The sequence below is a fragment of the Papilio machaon genome, chromosome 17, assembly GCF_912999745.1.
Source record: "Papilio machaon chromosome 17, ilPapMach1.1, whole genome shotgun sequence".
Taxonomy (NCBI): domain Eukaryota; kingdom Metazoa; phylum Arthropoda; class Insecta; order Lepidoptera; family Papilionidae; genus Papilio; species Papilio machaon.
In genome coordinates, this window is record NC_060002.1 from 3,159,591 (window position 1) to 3,181,527 (window position 21,937).

At 32.1% G+C, this 21,937-nt stretch overlaps 7 protein-coding genes across 9 annotated transcripts; 3 read left to right on the forward strand and 4 right to left on the reverse strand.

The window, feature by feature from the left end:
• Positions 1 to 712: 712 nt before the first annotated feature.
• Positions 713 to 10,021, reverse strand: LOC106721500 (U3 small nucleolar RNA-associated protein 25 homolog). Its single transcript, XM_045681810.1, has 9 exons — positions 9,972 to 10,021; positions 4,237 to 4,692; positions 3,431 to 4,033; positions 3,092 to 3,334; positions 2,524 to 2,798; positions 2,217 to 2,372; positions 1,595 to 1,790; positions 1,337 to 1,513; positions 713 to 877 (listed from the first exon to the last, which is right to left on the reverse strand). The coding sequence occupies exons 2-9, from the start codon at positions 4,654 to 4,656 to the stop codon at positions 713 to 715; spliced, it is 2,235 nt and encodes a 744-aa protein (XP_045537766.1). The 5' UTR covers positions 4,657 to 4,692; positions 9,972 to 10,021.
• A 279-nt stretch (positions 10,022 to 10,300) lies between these two features.
• On the forward strand, positions 10,301 to 12,428 carry LOC106721521 (protein farnesyltransferase subunit beta). 3 transcript variants are annotated; one of them, XM_014516473.2, is made up of 5 exons: positions 10,301 to 10,321; positions 10,564 to 10,759; positions 10,844 to 11,657; positions 11,817 to 11,925; positions 12,116 to 12,428. In XM_014516473.2, exons 2-5 carry the CDS (start codon positions 10,625 to 10,627, stop codon positions 12,321 to 12,323), a joined length of 1,266 nt encoding a protein of 421 aa, XP_014371959.2. In that variant the 5' UTR covers positions 10,301 to 10,321; positions 10,564 to 10,624; the 3' UTR covers positions 12,324 to 12,428. The 3 variants fall into 3 exon arrangements, with proteins under 3 accessions (XP_014371959.2, XP_014371958.2, XP_014371957.2); XM_014516472.2 differs by lacking the exon at positions 10,301 to 10,321 and adding an exon at positions 10,333 to 10,477; XM_014516471.2 differs by lacking the exon at positions 10,301 to 10,321 and having other exon boundaries at positions 10,333 to 10,759.
• A 443-nt stretch (positions 12,429 to 12,871) lies between these two features.
• Positions 12,872 to 14,797, reverse strand: LOC106721501 (cysteine protease ATG4D). The gene has a single exon (XM_014516445.2). It carries the CDS (start codon positions 14,532 to 14,534, stop codon positions 13,113 to 13,115), a length of 1,422 nt encoding a protein of 473 aa, XP_014371931.2. The 5' UTR covers positions 14,535 to 14,797; the 3' UTR covers positions 12,872 to 13,112.
• Positions 14,798 to 14,991: 194 nt separating this feature from the next.
• Positions 14,992 to 16,986, forward strand: LOC106721518 (mediator of RNA polymerase II transcription subunit 6). Its single transcript, XM_014516466.2, has 5 exons — positions 14,992 to 15,249; positions 15,499 to 15,673; positions 15,887 to 15,992; positions 16,321 to 16,481; positions 16,763 to 16,986. Exons 1-5 carry the CDS (start codon positions 15,050 to 15,052, stop codon positions 16,976 to 16,978), a joined length of 858 nt encoding a protein of 285 aa, XP_014371952.2. The 5' UTR covers positions 14,992 to 15,049; the 3' UTR covers positions 16,979 to 16,986.
• Positions 16,987 to 17,283: 297 nt separating this feature from the next.
• On the reverse strand, positions 17,284 to 18,114 carry LOC106721519. The gene is made up of 3 exons (XM_014516468.2): positions 17,977 to 18,114; positions 17,727 to 17,845; positions 17,284 to 17,523 (listed from the first exon to the last, which is right to left on the reverse strand). Exons 1-3 carry the CDS (start codon positions 18,040 to 18,042, stop codon positions 17,415 to 17,417), a joined length of 294 nt encoding a protein of 97 aa, XP_014371954.2. The 5' UTR covers positions 18,043 to 18,114; the 3' UTR covers positions 17,284 to 17,414.
• Positions 18,115 to 18,267: 153 nt separating this feature from the next.
• Positions 18,268 to 19,779, reverse strand: LOC106721578 (CDAN1-interacting nuclease 1). Its single transcript, XM_014516542.2, has 5 exons — positions 19,552 to 19,779; positions 19,306 to 19,458; positions 19,010 to 19,151; positions 18,841 to 18,890; positions 18,268 to 18,721 (listed from the first exon to the last, which is right to left on the reverse strand). The coding sequence occupies exons 1-5, from the start codon at positions 19,671 to 19,673 to the stop codon at positions 18,340 to 18,342; spliced, it is 849 nt and encodes a 282-aa protein (XP_014372028.2). The 5' UTR covers positions 19,674 to 19,779; the 3' UTR covers positions 18,268 to 18,339.
• Positions 19,780 to 19,996: 217 nt separating this feature from the next.
• Positions 19,997 to 21,914, forward strand: LOC106721545 (probable DNA-directed RNA polymerase III subunit RPC6). Its single transcript, XM_014516504.2, has 4 exons — positions 19,997 to 20,382; positions 20,502 to 20,706; positions 20,790 to 21,041; positions 21,663 to 21,914. Exons 1-4 carry the CDS (start codon positions 20,183 to 20,185, stop codon positions 21,900 to 21,902), a joined length of 897 nt encoding a protein of 298 aa, XP_014371990.1. The 5' UTR covers positions 19,997 to 20,182; the 3' UTR covers positions 21,903 to 21,914.
• The last annotated feature ends 23 nt before the right edge of the window (positions 21,915 to 21,937 follow it).

Genomic DNA, 21,937 nt, shown 5'->3' on the forward strand with positions numbered 1-21,937 from the left:
AGCCTTACTGTATTTAGCGTGGATTAGCGAAATATACTTCAAAGATAAGGCTCAAATAAGAACGTTAAGGGGAAATTGTACGTGACAAGAGCTCTTTTCTATAGCTCAGGCAAAATTGCAAATCTGAGTATACGAGAAGGAGAATCGATTGTTTGGCACTTACCTCAAATACTGGATGCTTGAGACAGAACTTTGCTTTTTCTAGCTAAATATGGAAAGGCGAGCTAAAATATCCACGTAAAAGGTATGTAGGTGGGTAATAGTTACAAAAAAATACACAGCAAGGTAGCATGACGCGAAAAAATATTTAAATACCCACTTCTCACTTTAAATTAGAAAATGCAACAAAGAGCATTACCGAATGTTAACTCTGCGTTCAATATTTGGATGTTTTAGTTAATATTTACTGTGGTTTACAAGTTTATGTCTTAAAACATAGTTTTGTATTTTCTGTAGTAAATAAGTTATAATAAATAAAATGACCAAATTTGCCTTAAACGATACTTTGGTTTCTTTTCTATTATCTTTTGCTTTCCCAGTTTTAAAAAATTGTCATAATTTTAAACGAATATAAAATTACAGCTATCAATTCAATTCATGAACATAATACTCGTAAACAATCTATGAAGGTTTTTTTTTTAACATTAATAGAATATAAACAACAAAGAATGGGTGAGAAATAAAAAGTATTTTAAATAACATGACAAATTTATTAGTCTCCAGTTACAAACATGTGCACGGCCTTGTCGGAGGCGGCAAGTCGCGCAAAACGAGCGGCCCCGAGCGTGGCGGCCACGCGCGGCGCGTCATACTTACAATGCAGAGTTGTCACTGTCATATTGCATTCACTGCCGCCATATTTGTTTTGGTTACTTTCCTACAAATAAAAAAAAACTTGAGAGGTGTCAAGGGACACCCGGATGGAACGAAGTTCCTTTCTATTAATTAGTGAATGAACCAATGTTTATTCTATGAATAAAAACCTTAAGTCTTCACAAGAAGTACATTTTATTTCTATGAATTTTCGTTATATATTGCCACGTCGTTGCCATGGTGAAGTAGTGCTCATTGGTCTATAGCAAAAAGTGTCGTGACAACTTTTCGTAAGAATTTTTTCCGTCTAGCCCCCTTTTACAACGCGCGATAAGGAACTTCGTTCCAATAAATAATATAATCAATAACATCAATATCAAGCTTTCATCACCATAAATAAATATTTTTAACAGTGGTAGAGTCCGCAACAGCATTAGATGCTGCACAAATGACCCGATCGATTGGTGCAATACTAAATAAGTAGATGAAAAAATATATATTAAAATAAATATAAAATGAATACCTGCATGAGGTTACACATTTCAGAATAGAAATGGGGATATGTAGGTGGTTGATAAAATATAATATGTCGGATGCCTTTTATCCTGAACCTTCTGAAGAAGTGGACTCTCTCGGAGTACAGCAAGAAATGAGCTTCAGTGTGGAAGAACATGTCTCTAGCGCGCGCTATTTTACCATCCTGCATAGAAAATGGACATGTGCTTATATTAAGATGAGTAACAACACGTTACATTACTTGTGTTGAAAACAAACAACTAACCTTAGAATATTCGCATATTTGTACGAAGCTAATATCTTCTTTCTTAAAATAATTTCTTATTCTAACGAAATCAAAGTAACTCGGCACATAAATGAGGGTGTGGCTCATCAGCGTATCGCGTTGTTTGGACAGAATCTCCTTCACAAAGTATTCAAATCTGCTCTCTACAGCCGCCATTGGAGACGTCGCATTAAATCTGAAAAAAAAACACAATTTAAATGGTATTGTTGTATCTTACTACTAAGTAACTAAAGATATAGACATTGTTGTTCCTGCTTTGACATATTCTAACGTATTTCTCCAATATTATAAAATGAAAAGGATATATAAATCAAAAGTAACGCCACTAGATGATGTGGATCTAAAGTAAGGGTAGTCCTCTAAAATTCAAAAACAGCCCTGAAAAGCTCAGAGATCAGCTTAGTAGAGTCCATGTCTATGGGCTGCGGGCTCTTCTCTATTTCGGCGAATTCAGATGGCCACACGCTCGTTTGTCATTTTTTAATATAAAAAAACTGAACCTATATCTCATATAAAAGGAACATAGGAACTAGGAACTTCTATCTGCAGGAAATACATTATAACAGTAAAAATACAAGTAAAATACTAAAATTGTACAAACCTATGAAACAGTTGCGGCACTTGCAGTATAACTTGCTGAATGCTACCAATCTCCACTGGATTCGCCAACAAAACTTTACCCGCGTAATTTTGACACTTTCTATTGATTACAGACTTTATTTCAGGTAAAGACACAGAGGAGAAGATTAACGTTTGTCTGAAAAAGAAAGAAAAACAACAATAATAAACTAGTTGCTAATATGTAATAACAATTTCTTAGATGTTTCAAGATTACACCAATGCAAAATTTGTTATCCGCCTTTAAAAAGATAACCACGCGGCACACATCTTGATAAACGGTTACATACCTGTAATATTTAGACCAGCCATTAACAGCCCATGATCGGACTCTAGAAAAGTCTGTGTTGTGCGTCTTTTTAGGTTGCAAATGAAAATGATCCAATACATGCAATAAATGATCCCAATTCTGCATCAAAAATACATCGGCTTGATCCATTATCAATATTTCTATGGAAGCCAAGAAATCATAATCACGGTCCTCTTCACCTTCCGCACCCACTATCATCCTGAGTCCCAACGGAGATGCTATTAAAATATCAGATGAATAGAAATCTGTGTAAAGCTGAAATAAACATTATGAAAATTAACCATCAACAACAACAACGCTGAAGTAAGATAAAAGACACATTTGTGTGACATTCATATTTTCTGTCTGTGATACTTAAATTTTATAAGATGGCAATACTTTAAAAAGTTATTCTATACAATCGAAAAATCCGAGAATGTAACTAATTCCTTGTTATCAACTTGCCTTGCTACTTCACTTTGACATATAAAAATTGTTGTGCCACTAATCATGTTAAAAAAAACAGTCAATTATAAGCACATCATACAAAAATAAAAATAAAACCCAACCTTTAGTGTTTTCTTGGTAAGTGTCATCCCTAATCTAAATGTGTCCTCAGTGTTGCCACTAAAAAGTAACTCATAGTCTTCTGGTTTGGGATTTTTCGTTGGCATCAGCAGTTCACCACCAGTGAAATCTTCTTCAAATCTGTTTTTATTCACAACCTGTCCAGATTCTTTTGGTACCAATAAATCTATTAATGTTTTCACCACTCTATATGCTGCATCTTTAAATGGTACCATTATAAGAACCTGTAATTTTTATACATTTTTGTTACTAATTAGAACAAATTATGCTTATATATGTAACATTATAGAATGCTACAGCAGACTTGAAGTCTGTCTTACCTTTGGCCTCACTAATCCCTGATCCCTATATTCATCTGACATATCAGATTTCCGGGCTAGTTTGGAATTGTGGTGCAAAATCTTGATACGAGTTTTCAACATATGATTGACTACATGTAGACAATATGTATAACGAATTTCTTCAGAATTACTATAACTTCTTTCTGGATAGTACAAATCTTGATAATTATTCATTATAGAGAATAATTCCTTTTGTAATGGAGTGAAAATATCTGTTAAATCCAAATCTCTTTTTATAAGATTTGTTTTATTTGCTGATACAATGTTACCATGTATTTGTGATTTTATATATAGCTTGTTAAAATCTACATTATTAATTAGGTTAGGTACAGTTCCTTCTGGGGCGTATGTCTTTTCTTCTAGGATAGATATTATTGGTTTCACTTTAGCTGCTGCAGTGCTAACGGGCTTAGGAATAGTAATAATTAAATTTCCGAGCACTGGCCATCCTTTTGTTACATTGTCCATTGATGGTGAACTACTTGATAAAGACACCAATAGTTCATCACTAAGTTCATACTGAAAGTGTTTTGTAAATGGATCATCAGCAATATCTGTCTCCATTTCACAATCATCAGCCATCTGGAATTTAAAAAAAAGTGTTAATATAATTAAATAAAATATACTAGATCTATATCACTTCTTCAGGTCATATTATTAATCCCCCAAAAAAAACGATTCATTAAGTATCAAAAATTTCTAGCAAATAAAAATAAGAAATAGAAGTACGCAAAACTTCAAATAACTACTACTAATATGTAAACAAAAAAAGTTAACTTACCTACCATTACAATTTCATTTGTTACAGCTTCTTCCTCAGACTCTTTTGAATCATCTTTATCATTAACTTCACCATTTATTGATTGTATATCATTATCAGATCCATCACTATCAATACTGTCGGAACTTTCGCTGTCCACTACACGCTTTTTTTTGCTAGGATTGACAAAACATGAAATAAGTTGATTATAGGTATCTTCTTCTTCTTCGCTATCTGAGAAATGTGTGTTTGCTTTGCGAAATCTCTCCTCTATTTGCTTTTTTTTCATCAATTCTTCTTCCACCTTTTGTTTATTTTTATATCGATTGAATATTGCCTTTTTGTTAACAGTCTCAACTTCTTTGGTAGACTTTTTTCTTTTCTTATTAATAGTTTTTTTGTTGCCTTTTCGTTTCTTCACAAAAAAGTTTTTACCTTTACCCATTTTTATATCTTGCTGAAGAGTTTTCTTTCAATGACACTTTAATAAATCATTAGATTTATACCTCTTTGTATTGCATTTAAAATTACATTTATTGACTTTGTTTTACTTACTTTTTTTTTTTTTTTTTAATTTTATGACCTGGTAACATAGACCTTTAGGTCACATCTTATTTGGAAAGTGTTCATTACTTTGGAGTCACTACACTTCACTTCACTAAGATTCGTCGTTTAAATTGTTTGAATTGTATTTTTAATGTAGTTATAAATGGGTTTATATGTTGTTGGATCTTGAAGTAAAATGTTAAGTGGCGGTGGGCGGGAGGAAGAAATACACTTAAATGCATTGGTAACACTAAGTTCACTAGCCAGCACAAGTCTTTGAATTAGGAAACTTTGGCAATCGAAAATAATGTGGTGGATCGTTCCTTCTTCTGCTTGACAGTAAATACATTGGTCGTTTGTAACAATGCCGAGTCTTGCTAGGTGTGACGGCGCAGTATTATGGCCAAATCTCAATCTGTTTATTGTTGTAATGAAATCCCGACTTTCATTAGTTTTAAATCTGTCATACCATGGTTTAACAGGTAGGCTATCTTGGATACTTCCATACCATTTTCCCTTGTTTTCTTGGTCTTTCTTCCACATTTCGGTCCATAAAGTATAAATGTTTTCCTTAACATTTACATAATAATCGGTAAAAGGAACGGATAATAAGTCTGTAGCGTCAATACTGTTTATAGCTTTACAGGCAGCTTTGTCAGCGTTTTCGTTGCCGGTTATGCCTTTATGTGAAGGCACCCACATAAAAGCTATATTTACATTCATAAGATAATATTTATACAATAGTTCTTTTATATTATACAAGATGTAATTGGTTTTGTAATTTACAGAAACATTACTTAGACTCTTAATCAAGCTTAAAGAATCAGTTATTATTAAAAAATATTTACAGTTATTAATTACAGAAATTCGCAGTAAGGCCTGATAAACAGCATAAGCCTCTGCAGTAAAGATGGAACAAGATTCATTTAAAACAAAGCTCTGAGAAAACCCAGCCTTTGAATCATAAAGAGCTGCATGAACATGGTTATCCCCTTTGCTACCATCAGTATATATAGTATAATATGTATTATTTTGTGACAAAAACTGCATCATATCAGAATTATTATTAATTGAACTTGAGATAATATTTACAGGATGTAAAATGGAGTGATAACTGTTAGAGTAACATGGCCAAAGGGACTGTTTACAGGTCTTTTTATAATTATTATCTATTTCCATATATATTAGAGATAAAGGGGGTGCATATTTGTTAACAAGTGTCATTCCTTCTAATAATGAAGGAGGAGTAATGTGTAAGTAGGGTGCAATTTTTTTAACTATTTGGATATTATTAGAAGATAGTAATTTGAGGCAGTATCTGTGAGCAAGTAAGAGTCGTCTCAAGATTAATGGCATAACTTTTGTCTCAACTTCCATGGCCCTTATGGGAGTTGAGCACATTGCACCAGATATTATTCTCAAAGCTTTGTTCTGTAATACATCAAGTTTATTTACATGTGGGCTATTCAAATAAGCTAGAGAGCTATAATCAAAATGACTTCTTACAATCGATTTGTATATTAAAGACAGAATTTTGGGGTCTGCACCCCATGATACTCCAGCAAGGCATTTCATGACATTTAAACCTCTTAAAGCATTTTTGGAAATGTGATTAATATGCAATTCAAAATTTAATTTCTGGTCTATTATTATTCCTAAAAACTTTTTGCTGGATATCCTGTTTATAATTTCACCATTATAAATGACATTATACATTGGTGTATCCTTGCTGAAGATCATAACATTGCTCTTTGATGGGTTAATTTTTAAATGTAAAATGTTATTGTAATAGTGGAACAATTGAGATAAAGCAATATTAATACTGTCTATTGCTACTTGTAAATTATAACTACTACTGTACAAAACAATGTCGTCTGCAAATTGTAAAATATTTACATTATTATTTTCAGTATCTATAAATTTACATATTTCACTTGTATAAATATTATACAATAATGGGGATAAGGTAGCACCTTGCATTGTGCCTTTTGAGGCAGTTTTTGGACCATATAACATATTATTGTATTTAACATAAACTGTCCTTTCATTCAAGAAATCATATATCCATTTGCAGAGTTGTCCGGGTATTCCTAACCCTGACATAACTTTCACAAGTATACCAGGATCTATACTGTCAAAGGCACCTTGAACATCGAGGAATATACAAACAGTATGTAAGTTTTTTTCTTTTCCATGTTTCAGATCAGATATTAAAGAGATGAAACTATCAGCACAGCTACGCCCTCTTCTAAAGCCATACTGAACATTGGGAATGATGTTATTAGCTTCAACATACCAGTCAAGACGGACTTTTATCATTGTTTCAAAAATTTTGCCAAGACATGAAGATAAGGAGATTGGTCTATATGAGCTAGCAAGTTCTGGTGCTTTGTCTGGTTTGAGAATTGGAATAACACACTGTGTTTTCCACGCCTGTGGAATACAGTTGTTAAGCCAAAGTAGATTTAGGATATCTAGAAATAATTTTTGTACCGATTCATCTAGATTTTTAATCAGTAGGTAAGGGTAGTCATCCATACCAGGTGTTGTATTACGCCTAGATTGTAAACTTATTCTAAACTCTGTCCATGTAAAGGGTTCTAATAAAAATTTTGAATTTTGATTGTCATTATTTAAATTAAAATAAATATTCAGGTTACTAGTTTCACTTAAATTACTATTATCGGTTAAGTTATCCAAAAATGAGGGAATAAATTCATCTCTATATGACCTATTGCCAGTTTTAACACCTTTAAACATTTTAAGTAAATTCCAAATCTTACTAATGGGTGTTGTTCTACTAAAAGTATTAGTTAGATTATTCCAACCAATTTTTTTCTGCTCTGCTATCGTTCTTTTTTTCTGTGCATCCTTTTTTTTATAGTTAATATAATTCTCCATGGACGGTACGTTTCTATATAATTTTAAAGCATTATAAGATGCAATAACACTTTGTTCACAAATATCATTCCACCAGGGTGATGGCAATCTGCTTTTGAAACTGTTGGATTTTGTAAGTTTAGGAATCGTCATAGTTTTTAATGTATCCAAACGAGAGCAGAAAGCATTATATGTTAATATAGGGTCATCTGAATTAAGGATAAATTTATCGAAAACTGTTTTGGAAAGAGTGTTGTATTTAGTCCAATCTGCCTTTTTATATAAAAATCTGTCTACTGGTGAACCAATGTAATATTTATCAATAGCTAAGGATATTTCTGTTATTGTAGGGAAATGATAACTTCCCATTGCATTGTCATGGACAGACCACTCACACATAGATGCAAGACTAGCACTGATGAAGCTAACATCAATAGCAGAAGGATTTTGTCTGGGGCGGTTGACAGTTGTAAATCTACCATCATTTAAAATACATAAATCTAAGTCGTCAATAATATTAAATAAGGTATGGCCTCGACTTTTACTAGATAAACAACCAAATGCTATATGATGAGCATTAAAGTCACCACTTACAAATATTGGTTTTGGGAGATTATTAATTATACTATGTAATCTATTTAATCTGATGTGACGACTAGTAGGCGGACAATAAACACAAAGAACAGTCAAATTACCACTTACCGTTGATAAAGATAGAGCAGCAGTTTGAATGTCCTCATAGAATCTAGTGTTAATAATATTGTACTTGAGGTATGGCTTAATTAATATTGCCACACCATTATGACTATTGTTTGAATTTCTGTTATAAATATTGTAACCTGGTATTTTAAATTTGTTATCTTTGAACCAAGTTTCGTTAAGTAGGCATATATCAATGTTTTGTTGTTGTAAGAATTGAATGAGCAAAGGTTTTTTACTATTGGCACTTTGAATGTTATACTGAGCAATGCGTAACTTAGACTGTGTAGGACCTAGATCCATTATTTTAGATTTTTAATTAAGATATCTTTAATTGTTTTCAATGTAGTAGGTGAATTATCACCCCTATTGCCAAGCTCCACCAATGTCTGTACAAGGGCCATAAGTACATCATTGTTGGAGACAATTTGATTTTTAATATTTTCTACAGGCAATAAATCTTGTTTATTAACATTATCTACATGTGTATTTACAGGCTTATTTACAGAATTATATACAGGTTTATTTACAGAGTTATTTACACTATTATATACAGGTGTTTTTGATGTTGGAAGTGGGGGAAAGTCATTGTTATTCATTTGCTTAGTTGAAGTAGCACTTGCATAAGTAATTTTAGTTCTTTTTTCCATAATTTTCTTCATTTTAACTGGACATACTTTTGAAATCGCAAGATGAGGTCCGCTGCAATTTGTACAACAAATTTCAGTGGGCCTGTCACATTCCTTATATAAGTGCTCACCTCCACAAATTGAACATCTTTGTTTACCGTTACAGATTTTAGCTGAGTGATTAAACTTGAAACATTTGAAACATTGTTGCAATGGTGGTATATATTCAAAAACCCTATAAGAGAATAAGTCGTATTGAACATTATCTGGTAGAATATTAGACAGAAAAGTAATGCTTACAGTTTGTAAAGGAACATACTCATTTCCTACTTTTTTTGAAAATCTTCTGATTGCGATAATTTCATATTTTGACGATAGCCTACTGTATAACTCTTTATTTGATATGTTAGCTGGTACAAATCTTATAATTCCTGTCTTTTCAATCTGTGCAGCAGGAATGAAAGCTTTCATTTCATATTTATTTAGGAAAGATGAATTGTTAATAAAGTTATTTGCTGTATTATACTGTTTAAAAATAACTGCAATTTTATTGGCATTCACTCGTTGAATTGCCGTCACACCTTTAATTTCATTTGCAAAAATGTGGTTTAAATAAGTGGGGCTCTTGTTGCCCAGTCTGTCTTTATTGATTGCTTCGACAAATACTTTGAATTCAGTATTAACAGAATTCTCTGGATACAGTCTTTTATAATTTGGCTTAAAAAACGGTAAATAAGAGTCATTACGCTCACCGCCACCGCCAATGTCCATCTTGGGGTCACCACCACCACGATCCTTAACGCGAAGGCGTTTATGTGATGAGGTGGGCGGGTTATCCCCGCCCCCCTCGTTACCCTCCATTTCTAAGGGTCACTACTTCTAATTTCTACTATTTACACTTAATTTTAAGGAAAAAATAATCAAATAGGTATTAAAATGAAAAAAAAAAATTCGAACAACGCGCGCTCTTTTTGGAGTTCCCGCCAAAAAAAACTGTTTTACTTACATGTTTTATATGAAATAGGTTATAAAATTCCACTAATTTCGACAGCAAGTTTTTGACGTTTTATTTTTTAATTTATTTAATTTCAAGAGGTTATAAAGCATTTGGAGTAGAAGAAAAAAAATAATTCAATTATCAATATTTTGGGGAAAAAATACTTAATATTAGCTATATATCGTTTAAATTCAGCTTTAGCTACTAGTTTAAATTAAGAGTAACTGCAGCCTGACTGTGTTTATCTTGATAAACTTGTTTACTGCTTATTTATTCTGTTATAATGTGACATTGACTAGTGCCAAGTGCTAGTCTATTTGACAAATAAATGTCAAGTAACGGAGAAACACAGGACAGAGGTTATTCTTAATCTTCATCTTCATTTTCAGCAATTCAATGTCTTTTTAAATTGATATAACTATCTAGAAATACATATCGACTGCACTTAATTTTATTATCTCATAATCAATTAATTACGTTACATAACTTGATAGTTGAGGTTGTAGCATTGTTTGGTACTGCTATTATTTTTTGATATAAACCATTGCTTTTACACCATTGCCATATATAATACTTTAAATGATTAACACCAATTACACAGGACAATAAGTAATTGACCTGACTCACTTATAAATATTAGTGTAATGTAAGCGGTAAACGGTATGAAAAGAAATTACAAACGCAAAGCACAAACTAAATCAAAGTTCAAAATGGAAAATAACATTCGACTTCTTAGTGACATTACTTCAGAAATCTATGATGATGAGAACATTGTTACAAGCACATCTTCTGAACAGGTTTGTACATTAAATACACAAATACTTCCAAACATTAAAAATAATATTCATCAATTGGATCAATACAAAAGTTTCTTCTTGCAGGTTGATGTTGAAGTTATGATTCTGAAAATGTTAAAGATTTTTGAATGTAAAGCATCAATTGATCCTAACATGCCAAAACTTCATAGAAAACTTCACAGCAAATCATTGAATAGTTGGCTGTTAAATTTACCAAAAAGCTACAGATGTCTGGAAGCAAGTCGTCCATGGCTAGTTTATTGGATACTGCATTCGTTGTGGCTATTGAATGATCTACCTGATGCAAAGATATTATCTAACGTTGTTGAGTTCCTTTCACATTGTCAGCATCCTGATGGTGGTTATGGGGGAGGACCTAGTCAGTTTGCCCATCTCGGCACAACATATGCAGCTATCAATGCCCTTTGTATAATTGGGACAGATGAGGCTTATGCTTCTATCAATAGGAAATCATTGCAAAATTTCTTATGGGCAGTGCGAGGTGTTGATGGTTCTTTTGCACTGCATTTAGGTGGTGAACAAGATATTAGAGGTGCATATTGTGCTCTCACTGTAGCAAAATTAACTAACATATATACAGATGAATTGTTTGATAAAACTGCTGAGTGGATAGTAAGTTGTCAAACTTATGAAGGTGGCTTTGCTGGATATCCTGGAATGGAGGCACATGGGGGTTATGCATTTTGTGGTGTTGCAGCTTTAGCACTCCTTAATAGAACACAACTATGTGATGTAGATGCTTTACTGAGGTGGTGTGTGAATAGGCAAATGCGTGTTGAAGGGGGATTTCAAGGGAGAACTAATAAGTTAGTTGATGGTTGCTATGCATTTTGGCAAGGAGCCATTTTTCCTGTTATAAGTGCAATTTATTCTCAAGGTTGGTAAGTCAAATCATTAAGTAAGATATCTTTATGGAAAAAAGTCACACTAAAACATTTATATTTTACTGTCTTAAAATATTAATTTTAGAGTAACTTATAACTACAGTTTTTCCTAAATATGTACCATAAAGTCTGCTTAAATTGTTATGTTTCAGAAAATAAAGAGGTAGTGGATAAAGTACTATTTAATCAAGGGGCGTTACAAGAATACATTTTAATATGTTGTCAATCTCCAGAAGGAGGGCTTATTGATAAACCTGGAAAGTATGTATTTATATAAAATGAATAATGAAAATATTTACGGTTTAATTTTAGTCTTAGACCAAAAATTTCAACATCGTATAAAATGTAGTAGTTATAAAATTATATTGTCCAAGCTTATTTTCATTTTCTATTACATCACAATAATTTTGTACATAACGTTGTGTTCTAATTCCAATATTCGTGATTTCAGGCCGACAGATATTTACCATACATGCTACACATTAAGTGGCTTATCAATAGCACAACATGGCACCTGTACCGGCGATACTATTATTGTTGGTAAAAATCGTAATGAACTCAATCCACTACATCCATTACACAATATAGCACCTAAACATGTTTATAATGCTATTAACTATTTTCGAAAAGAACAATATATAGAAAAACCCCAAAATTAATTTTTCCTGTGCATGTGAGTGATGTTATATATCTAGTATATTTTTAAATGATCATAACTACCGAAGAGCTAGGAACTGATTAATAATAAAAAACACCAAATATGTTAATTCACGATTCATATCTGGATATTTTTATCTAAGATCTAGATAAGTTAGTTTGATGATGAATTTTTAATATTTCATACGAGTGTAATAATAAATCTTGTATTATGGCATTTCTTTTTATTTATTTTGAACCTTTACAGGTTAAACATTTGTATGTATATTTCACTAGAACCAGTCAATTTGAGCAGCATTTAATAAAACAAATTCACTTGCTTTTATTTATTAGTTGACTGAAAAAAAAAGTTATAAAACATGTCAATTTTAAGTTATTTAAAATTTAAGTACACAAAATGTATTACATTACAATGACGTTGAATTATTTTGATTGTCATGAAGATTACATTTCATTTAAACTTTCATTGTTTTGTTGTACAATAACTTTCAAAAAGTGCTATATTTTATAACATTAACCTATTCTTTTATGTATCTTTGGCAATGCTCATATATTATTAAATAAGTAGTGGAATTGATTGGAAATTGGTTTAAGAGTACCTTCATACAGTAAAAGCTTCCATTCAAGATGGTAGAAATATAATTTTTCAATCATAACAAGAAAGCACATTGATTTCTAACTTTAATATTCTTTTTTTTATATTCAACATATTCTTTACTTATAATAAACTAATTAAAGAGCAATTTAGTAGCATAATTTATCTAATTTCATTTTGGTATAAATTATAAATATCACACAAGAACAAATTCTTCTGACTCTAAATCTGTATCACTATCTTGCACAGCTGCAGTTGTCCAGTTGAGTTCTGATTCATAGATGGAGTACCGTATCTGAGGTGGATCCATGTGTTTCTTACGAGATCCATGTTGTATAGTAAACATTGGGTACTCATTAGTTGAAGACATTCCTTGTGGTACTAGGAATGTTCTAATGACATTGACAAAGGTCTCAAAATCATGTTGTGTTGGAAGATAGAAACCAATGCAACATGATGGATCCATTTTACTAATAGGCATCTTCCGTGGGGAACGGCAATGAAATGACTGTAGTGAAAAATTAGGTTGCCACACATCAACCATTTCTTGGCAGTAATGTGGATCTAAGTGAATAAGTCTGTCATCTTGGTACCCAACAAAGTATAATGAATGCTTAGGCCGTCCACCAATTATACCTATACAAAAATCCAGTGTCAAAAGTGATGTCAAACAGGGACCATAAATTGGGTTTAGTTTGTCTGTGCCAAGTTTTACTGGTACTAATAGTATAAGAGATTTCCATCCAATGTTTGGTAGACGGCAAAGTGAGTTTACATCTTCTAAATACACTGTTGATTCTTGTGCAACATATACTTCCAAATTATCAAACTCATAATTCTCTTTAGAAGCTGCAGCCATCACAGCCTTCAAACAATGTGCAACAGAAGCAGGTCCATACCAGTCTCCGGCTTTCTTCCCTAAAGTCTCACCCAAACTAACCATTTGATGTATAGAAAGAGGACTGTTTACAGATGACTTGTCTCCAAACCATTTAATTATCATCCTGTGGATGCAGTCTTCTTGGAATTCTCTAGCATTTTGTATAGGTCTGTCTGGTAACCATCTCCATGAGCGGCCTAGAAAATGACATATCAATGCTTGAGCCAATAACATTTGTCCACTACGTAGCATGCAACCCCAACCACAATCAGAAGTGTATGTGGATCCAGCCATGGTTGGAAATTCTCTTCGATATGTCATCCATATTCTGCTTACAAAGTCTGATTTAAATCCTTCTATACCTTCTCCATATATTTGTTCCACAGTTTCATGTGCTGTTGCTTCGGTACCGATTTCAGTTGACGATTCCAATGATCCACTTGGACTTAACTTTCGATGGTAACAACGACCTAAAAGCCATACTGGGGATTCCTTTGAAAAAGTTGTTTTTAATTTAACTGTCCATCCAAATTTTACATTATTCCACATCGACAGCAACCTTGATTCTACTTTTCCTTTTAGATCCAATAGGTCTTCAGAACTATCACGAGTGTTGTCCTTTGAAGAAGTCGCCCGAGTTATGTTCTCAACCTTCATGTTGGATGCGGTCCTGATATCGGAAGTTTCAGATGAGTTTATAAATGAACTCGACGACGTAAGACTGTTGGTACCGTTCATTATGGTACGCTAAACATTTTACCAAATATTACACTTTGTGTAAGTAAACATCAACGATCAAATCATAATAATATCGCACTTGTGAAATGTAAGTCTTTTTAGTGTTCTTCATTTCTTCTGTTAACAAAGGATTTCATTTATTCACTCATATATTCACATTAATAAAGGCAGCCAGCATTTTTAGACTCAGTGATAATCGTTATTAGTTTTGTCATCTCCGCCATTCCATTTGTCAAATTGTCACAAAGCATTGCAGCATAAAGAAAAGATGTCGTTGTCGTTGGTCATTTTAGGTCTCATACAGATTAAAGAAAAAAATTGCCACTAATTATTTTTAAAGCAAATTATTTGGCAAATGGCAACTCCCAGTTATCATTGTCAAATGTCTACTACACTCTGAAGTTTATGTCAATATCAAGTGTAATAAATTTCATTATATTTTATTTTTTCTAATTTTCAAAATATTAATATAATATAATATACCCAACGACTTATATTTTAATCGCTATTTCAAAATGATGCCTGCACGGATTGGTGGGATGCATATAGCGAATGAAAACCCTTTAGGGCTTTCATGGCACGATTCTGCGTGGATACCTTTATTAACACCTTCCAATATTATGGATTACTTCTCAGAAAAATCAAATCCATTCTTTGATCGTACATGTAACAACGAAGTAGTGAAAATGCAGCGGTTAAGTATGGATCAGCTACAGTAAGTATTATAGTGTTCATTGGAAATATTTCAGTACATGATTGTACAGCATTGATTTTAAATGTGCAAAATAAGTTAAATAAACGTTTCAAATAACAACGTTAGTATTTGAACATTAGTAACACTATCGATATTAAGTCAATACAAAACATAATATATATAGGCTTTCTTGTATTCAATTACAAAATATGGTCACTATATTGTAAGATTTTTAACATATACTCATTATTAATATCTTTTCTTTTACAGAAATATGACTGGCTTGGAATATATTCTTTTACATGTGCAAGACCCTATTTTATATGTCATAAGAAAACAGCAAAGACACAGTCCACAACATGTCATTCCTCTTGCTGATTATTATATTATTGCTGGAATTGTCTACCAAGCACCTGATTTAGCAAGTGTTTTGAATTCCAGATTGGTGAGTTAATATTTTTATAAATTAGAAACACAAAGTTTATAGCTTATTTTATTCGAAAACAAGTTTGTATTGTTATAAAAAGTGTTAAAAGACACTAAAAGAACAAAAAAAACCTGCTTTTTAGACTTTTCGGTGATGAATTTTGTCAAAACCTTTACCAGTTTACTCTTTTATATATTGATAAAAGTACATGATTAAAAACTGTAATTTTAGCTGTCAGCAGTGCATCACTTACAATGTTCTTTTGAGGAAACCATGATGTATTCTAAATATCATCCAAGCAAAGGATATTGGTGGGATTTCAAAGCAAATAAAGCAGGTAAAGATTTTAGTTCAATGGTTGTAAACATTGTTCAAGAATTATGTTCTCTTTAAATTGATATAGAGAAAAATTGAATAACAGAAATGTTAAGAGGTAAAGTGATTGAGGCATATAATCTAAAATATAAAATTCTCGTGTCACAGTTTTCGTTGCCATACTACTCTGAAACGGCTTGACCGATTCTCATGAAATTTTTTGTGCTAATCCGGTATCTATTAGAATCGGCCAACATCTATTTTTCATATCCCTATTAAGTTTTTTTTAACTGCGCGCGGACGAAGTCGCGGGCGATAGCTAGTATTTTTTAAGTTTACATCTAATTCAGGTTCAAGTCCATTCAACTCTGCGCAGTCTGCTCCTAAAGAGGTGAGCACTGGTCCAAAAGAGGAGCCTTCAACTCTCTTCCAACGTCAAAGGGTGGATATGTTGCTTGCCGAGTTAGTGAGACAATTTCCATTGCCAGTTATTCCAACAACATCTAGCCAGGTCAGTGAATTAATTATATAAACCATGTTTATTAATATGGTTCATATTTAATATGATTAATGACATTGTCTTAAACTGTAGTTTAAAAAAAACAAGTCCTAGTTGGCTACCAGCATTAAGGAAACTAATAATTTTATAGTTAATTTGTAACATGTCTAATGCCACTACAATTTTAACATAATAAAGTGAAATCACTTTGTGGATTTGGACATGTTAATAAAATTAACATAATATTTTTCAATGACACCATTTGTTAATAATCTAATTTTAATTTTTACCAGACCAACGGTGTGACTGTGAAGACAGAGAATATGACGGATAAGGATAAACCAATAGAAAGTAACAATGTAAACAATATAACAATCAAACAGGAACCCATCGACCCTATCAACACTGACATGACAAATGGATCAATGCAAGGACATATTGAAATTAAAACTGAAATCAAACAGGAAAACATGAAACCTCCACCAGAGAAGAAACCTAGAAATATGTAATAAACTTTAGTTTAAAATATAGTATAAAATTTAGTTATTCCATAGAAATAATTGCTTGTTTACATAGATATAAGTTGTGGGACTGGAAAAATGTAAACTCACATTAGAAAGCACATAATTATTTCAGCTGATTTTAATAACTGGACTGGAATAATGTAAAATAAGCATAAAAACCTTTTTAAAATTACATACAAAATGCTAATATTAATAAATACTAAATTGTCACATAGATACAGTTTAGATATTGGAAAAGATGTGCAAAATAGTATTAAGTTTATTGATAATATATAAAATGCTAAAATAAAGTTGAACCATTGTTCTTTTATATATTGTTATATTTGCTTTATTTATCATTTTGTTTCATGTTAACATATTAAAAACAGATATCATATTCTTACACTTTATCAACAAGATATTGTTCGTTTTTTTCTTTTTGTTAATTAAATAAATTCATGGTGTTCCCATTTGCACTATTGTTGAGGCATATCTGACAATTGATTTTCCTTGGATCCCTTAATTCATCTTCATTTGCTGCAATTTGTGACCTCAAAATAATAATAACTACTTATTGAAAACCACATGTATACAGCATACTTTTAATCTATTTGATATTTTAATATCCCAGTGACTAGAAAACTAATATAAAACATTGAAAAAACTACAAAGTGATTTTAGTAGTAACAGTTAAAAATATTATAAAATTGTTTCACTCTTTTTATTCTACTCTATATTTATTATTTCTATTTACCTTCTGGCGTTTGTCAGTCCTAGTTGAAAACCAAAGTTAAATCCTTGTTCATAACCTATATCAAAACTACTCTGATATGTTGCAGCCTGTCCGTCGACAACACCATCAGAATATCCAACCTATTGTAAGAATATTGAATAATTAGACAATCTTTTTAAATTAAAATGACTTCTTTTAAACAACGAAAGTCGTATTTTAGGACTGGTTGGTGTTAAAAGATCGAGGAGACTTCTGATATGAATAAATTTACCTTGTTGATAGGATCAACTGAACGCTTCCATGTTCTTAGAGAAATATTAACTGATTCATCATTCATTTTTTAATTACTGCTATAACAAACATATGGTTGGAATATTTAACTATTTTGTTTACGTTTTACGTCTTACATTTGACAGTTGTCAGTTTTGACAGTTGTCTTTTTAACAGCTAAACAAAACGGGGAAAGGCGTAGAAATCTGCCAAAATTGGATTTAAAAAAAAACATACTTGATACCTTAAATTTATTAAAAGGGAATTAAATTTTCTATATCACAAAATATTGTACTTATAATCAATAAGAACTTATACACACAACAAAACATAAAATAGCTTACAACATATATAGCATATAAATTCATAGTAATTCTGCTTTGTATTGAGTAATGCTATCATTAGGTGGAAAATGTGTTCGTAGAATAAACATATTGTTTACTTCAGGGGTAGAGTCCAAGGTTTCTAGATAGCCAAACCAATATATAACTAAGCCCGGTCCAAATCTATTCCAATAGCATGTTAATTGATCCTTAACATAACCAGAATGGTTTTCTTCATCACCAAACATTGCTTTACTTTCTATCCAATTAACTATGAAGCCATCTACAGCTATAGGGACATCTAATTTGAAATCTGGTGTTTTATCATATCCACGAGATCTAAGATTGTTCTCATCAGAAAATGTTATATTCATTAATCTTAACTTCCTTTCCAATCTTAACTCATATTCTAGGCCAATAGATCTGCAACAAAAAAGTTATAATCTTATTCAAGTTAATAAATATTTTAACTTTTTTATTTGATTAAAATATTAAAGTATACAATATACTGCAATAGAGATAAAAAGATTAGAAATACATACTGTTTTATTACATCAGCATAATGTCCATATTGATTGTCATTCATGATACCCTGGAAATTGACAAACTACTTTAATTTTTTTTCTCAACTGAAATCAAGAAATGAAACAAGTAAATGGTTCTCAGCACATGATTATGTTAAAGTTGTGATATCAATAATAAAATGCTTACCAGAAAAGTTTGATATGACAGATCTTTATTCTCAATAAGAGTTGTATCCTTTATGTATTTCTTGGCCTTGGTATCAGAGTATATATTTTGTAGTAGAGATCTCACAAGCAATGCTGGACTTATACCCTGGCTCTCGGCTAGTCTAAAAAAGTTGGATAATTATTATAGGATGATTAGTACTAGTCTAAAGTATTACACGCCTACATGTTAGGTAAATCTAGTTTAATGAAATTGCTACCTCACATTAGCCCAATAATTTAAAGTACTGTTGATTTGAGTGTCAATAGCATACATACTTTAATATAACATCTGCTTTATTTTTGTCGCGCATCAATTCTTCATATAATTCGTAATATTTGCTAGATATCACCGGCGACTTCCTATAGCTTTGCTTCATAGATCTCTGGACTAACAGTGAAATAATACTCCCAATCGTAGGTGATGGTAGCCTGGAAGGCAAGTTACAAATTTCAATCTTTATATTTAATTCTCATTTCTTTTTAGCCGACTTCATCTAATAAATAATAGCAGTTGAAACTTACTCTTTATACTTTTTTCGAAGCTCGTTTTCGGCTTTGCGGTTAAACATATTGATTTTATTAAAATCCTCAATAATTGCGTTGTATAGTTTTAGAGGCATCGGCTTTATTTCCGGTTGTAGCATTTTTTATTGGTTTCTAAGTAAACAAAATACTAAGCAAAAACCAAAGTTACTATTGTTTTTTCAGTAGTATTTATTGTTTTTTTTTTTCATAGAACTTCATCAGTCTGTCAGTGTGACATTTGTTTTTGACAATTCGATTCCGATTAACACAAAATTCAATAAGACACAAAAACAAAGAACACATTTGTTATAAGATAAAGTTGTATGAAAAAATCATACAATTTAGTAATTAATAATAAATGATGTTCACAATTCTAATGGCATCTGTAATAAAATGTCATGCTATTTGTTTAAAACAACTGTACAATTATTTGGCAGGGCGTTGGACGTGACCATAGCCTTCGACACCAACAGAAATAATTGCTAGTCGTCTTTGGTCGTCTTACGTCAAGATGTGATTAAAAAAATGCCAAAGTCAATTTCAATGCGAGTTTAGTGTTTTGAAATGTAGTTTTTGTTAATAAGTATTTGTTATTTTCTTTATTGAGAGTTACTACGTAGGAGCTAACATGAGTTCCAGTAAAAACGATGATCCAATTTCGGAGAAGATTTTGAATGTTGCCAAAAAGAACCCTAAAGGGATATCTGACAAAGATATATTAGCAGCGGTACCTGAACTGTCTGCTGCAGAACTTGTTTCAGCAATAAATAAATTACTGCAGGAAGGATTATTCGATTTATACAATCAAGGAGGTTCACTTATATACAGGTAACTCATCATTTAATGCGTACTAAAGTTTACTATTAAAAATTTAATTTACTGAATATAAATATGAAAAAACAAACAAAATTCAAACTTGACCAACTAATTAATGAAATAATCCTTAGATTAAAAGGTCAGTCGTCAAAACAAGCTGTAAAAGGTGCTGATAATGAAGAAAAAGTTGTTTACAATTTGATTGAAGATGCTGGCAATAAAGGCATATGGATACGAGATATTAGGTTACGCTCCAATATCGCCAACACACAATTGACCAAAGTACTGAAAAATCTGGAGAGTAAAAAAGTTATTAAGGCTGTTAAATGTGTTAATGTAAGTGTAAAGTTAATTTTTATTGTGATTTGTTTACTTAAGTTGTGAAAATGCACTACAAATATTTTAAAATTATTTTACAGGCCTCAAAAAAGAAAGTGTACATGTTATATAATTTGGAACCTGATAGATCAATATCTGGTGGTGCATGGTATCAAGATCAAGATTTTGAATCTGAATTTGTTGACATTTTGAACCGTCAATGCCTTAGATTTTTGCAGCAGAGAGCTGATAAAATTAAAAACAATCCCAAAGGTCCAGTTGTGGGTAGGACACAATCTTTTGCATCAGCAGTAGAAGTTCAAAAGTATATAACTGACTTAGGTATCAGTAATGTAAGTTATTCTATATAAAAAATAATTCCTTTGTGGTATAGTAATAATAATTCTCAAGACAAAAGTCTACGACCAGTGTGTGTTGCCAGTGTTGACTTACAGAACAGAGATGTGGCACCTCACTGCGGGCAACATTAGGCGGCTCAAAGTCATAGAAAGGGCAATGCTCGGAATCTCTCTGTATGATCACATCAGAAATTATTTGATCTGCAGCAGAACCAAAGTAACCAACATTGCCAAAGAATTGTAAACCTTAAGTGGCTATGGGCCGGCCATGTTGCCCGCAGACTGGACGGCCGATGGGGACGCAAAGTACTGGAATGGTAGCCACATACAGGTCGACGGGGCGTGGGCAGCCTCCCGCAAGATGGACGGATGATTCGGTCAAGTTTGCGAGAGTATCCTGGATGCGGGTTGCACAGGACCGATCATCGTGGCGATCTTTGGAGGCCTATGCCCAGCAGGGGGCGTAATAAGGCTGAATGGATGATAAACAAAAGTCATATTATGCAAAAACCAGGACAAACAAATAACTTAGATTCTGTCTCTTTACAATATCTCAACTTTTGAAAAGAAATTGTATCATATTTAAGAAATAATTTCCCACATATTTGTTTCCAGGTAAAATTAGAAGTGGAAGATGTTATAACAATTCTGAATACTTTAGTGTACGATGGAAAGGCGGAGAGCAATGTATTATCTGATGGAAGCAAAGTGTACAGAGCTATTGAATCACTCATCCCTCCACCGGGACTTGTACAAGTACCTTGCGGAGTCTGTCCACTAATACTAAAGTGTTGCTCCACTGGCCTCATAACACCGCAGGATTGTAAATATATGGATGATTGGCTTGAAAATTAAAGTTATAATAACAATGGGTTTTGTTTTTTGTCATT

What these genes read in the sequence shown, in the direction of transcription:
- LOC106721500 (XM_045681810.1), bottom strand. Translation starts at nt 4,656, where the DNA reads ATGGGTAAAGGTAAAAACTTTTTTGTGAAGAAACGAAAAGGCAACAAA. An exon ending in AGGGATTAGTGAGGCCAAAG is followed by an intron (nt 3,335 to 3,430) that starts GTAAGACAGACT and finishes TAAAAATTACAG; the next exon opens with GTTCTTATAATGGTACCATT. An exon ending in AAATATGCGAATATTCTAAG is followed by an intron (nt 1,514 to 1,594) that starts GTTAGTTGTTTG and finishes TTTTCTATGCAG; the next exon opens with GATGGTAAAATAGCGCGCGC.
- LOC106721518 (XM_014516466.2), top strand. Translation starts at nt 15,050, where the DNA reads ATGATGCCTGCACGGATTGGTGGGATGCATATAGCGAATGAAAACCCT. An exon ending in GTGTTTTGAATTCCAGATTG is followed by an intron (nt 15,674 to 15,886) that starts GTGAGTTAATAT and finishes CTGTAATTTTAG; the next exon opens with CTGTCAGCAGTGCATCACTT. An exon ending in TTCCAACAACATCTAGCCAG is followed by an intron (nt 16,482 to 16,762) that starts GTCAGTGAATTA and finishes AATTTTTACCAG; the next exon opens with ACCAACGGTGTGACTGTGAA.
- LOC106721578 (XM_014516542.2), bottom strand. Translation starts at nt 19,673, where the DNA reads ATGCTACAACCGGAAATAAAGCCGATGCCTCTAAAACTATACAACGCA. An exon ending in AAAGCAGATGTTATATTAAA is followed by an intron (nt 19,152 to 19,305) that starts GTATGTATGCTA and finishes CAACTTTTTTAG; the next exon opens with ACTAGCCGAGAGCCAGGGTA. An exon ending in TGTCATATCAAACTTTTCTG is followed by an intron (nt 18,891 to 19,009) that starts GTAAGCATTTTA and finishes GTCAATTTCCAG; the next exon opens with GGTATCATGAATGACAATCA.
- LOC106721519 (XM_014516468.2), bottom strand. Translation starts at nt 18,042, where the DNA reads ATGAATGATGAATCAGTTAATATTTCTCTAAGAACATGGAAGCGTTCA. An exon ending in CAGTTGATCCTATCAACAAG is followed by an intron (nt 17,846 to 17,976) that starts GTAAATTTATTC and finishes TTCTTACAATAG; the next exon opens with GTTGGATATTCTGATGGTGT. An exon ending in GGACTGACAAACGCCAGAAG is followed by an intron (nt 17,524 to 17,726) that starts GTAAATAGAAAT and finishes TATTATTTTGAG; the next exon opens with GTCACAAATTGCAGCAAATG.
- LOC106721545 (XM_014516504.2), top strand. Translation starts at nt 20,183, where the DNA reads ATGAGTTCCAGTAAAAACGATGATCCAATTTCGGAGAAGATTTTGAAT. An exon ending in GGAGGTTCACTTATATACAG is followed by an intron (nt 20,383 to 20,501) that starts GTAACTCATCAT and finishes AATAATCCTTAG; the next exon opens with ATTAAAAGGTCAGTCGTCAA. An exon ending in CTGACTTAGGTATCAGTAAT is followed by an intron (nt 21,042 to 21,662) that starts GTAAGTTATTCT and finishes ATTTGTTTCCAG; the next exon opens with GTAAAATTAGAAGTGGAAGA.
- LOC106721521 (XM_014516473.2), top strand. Translation starts at nt 10,625, where the DNA reads ATGAAAAGAAATTACAAACGCAAAGCACAAACTAAATCAAAGTTCAAA. An exon ending in CAAGCACATCTTCTGAACAG is followed by an intron (nt 10,760 to 10,843) that starts GTTTGTACATTA and finishes TTCTTCTTGCAG; the next exon opens with GTTGATGTTGAAGTTATGAT. An exon ending in AAGTGCAATTTATTCTCAAG is followed by an intron (nt 11,658 to 11,816) that starts GTTGGTAAGTCA and finishes GTTATGTTTCAG; the next exon opens with AAAATAAAGAGGTAGTGGAT.
- LOC106721501 (XM_014516445.2), bottom strand. Translation starts at nt 14,534, where the DNA reads ATGAACGGTACCAACAGTCTTACGTCGTCGAGTTCATTTATAAACTCA.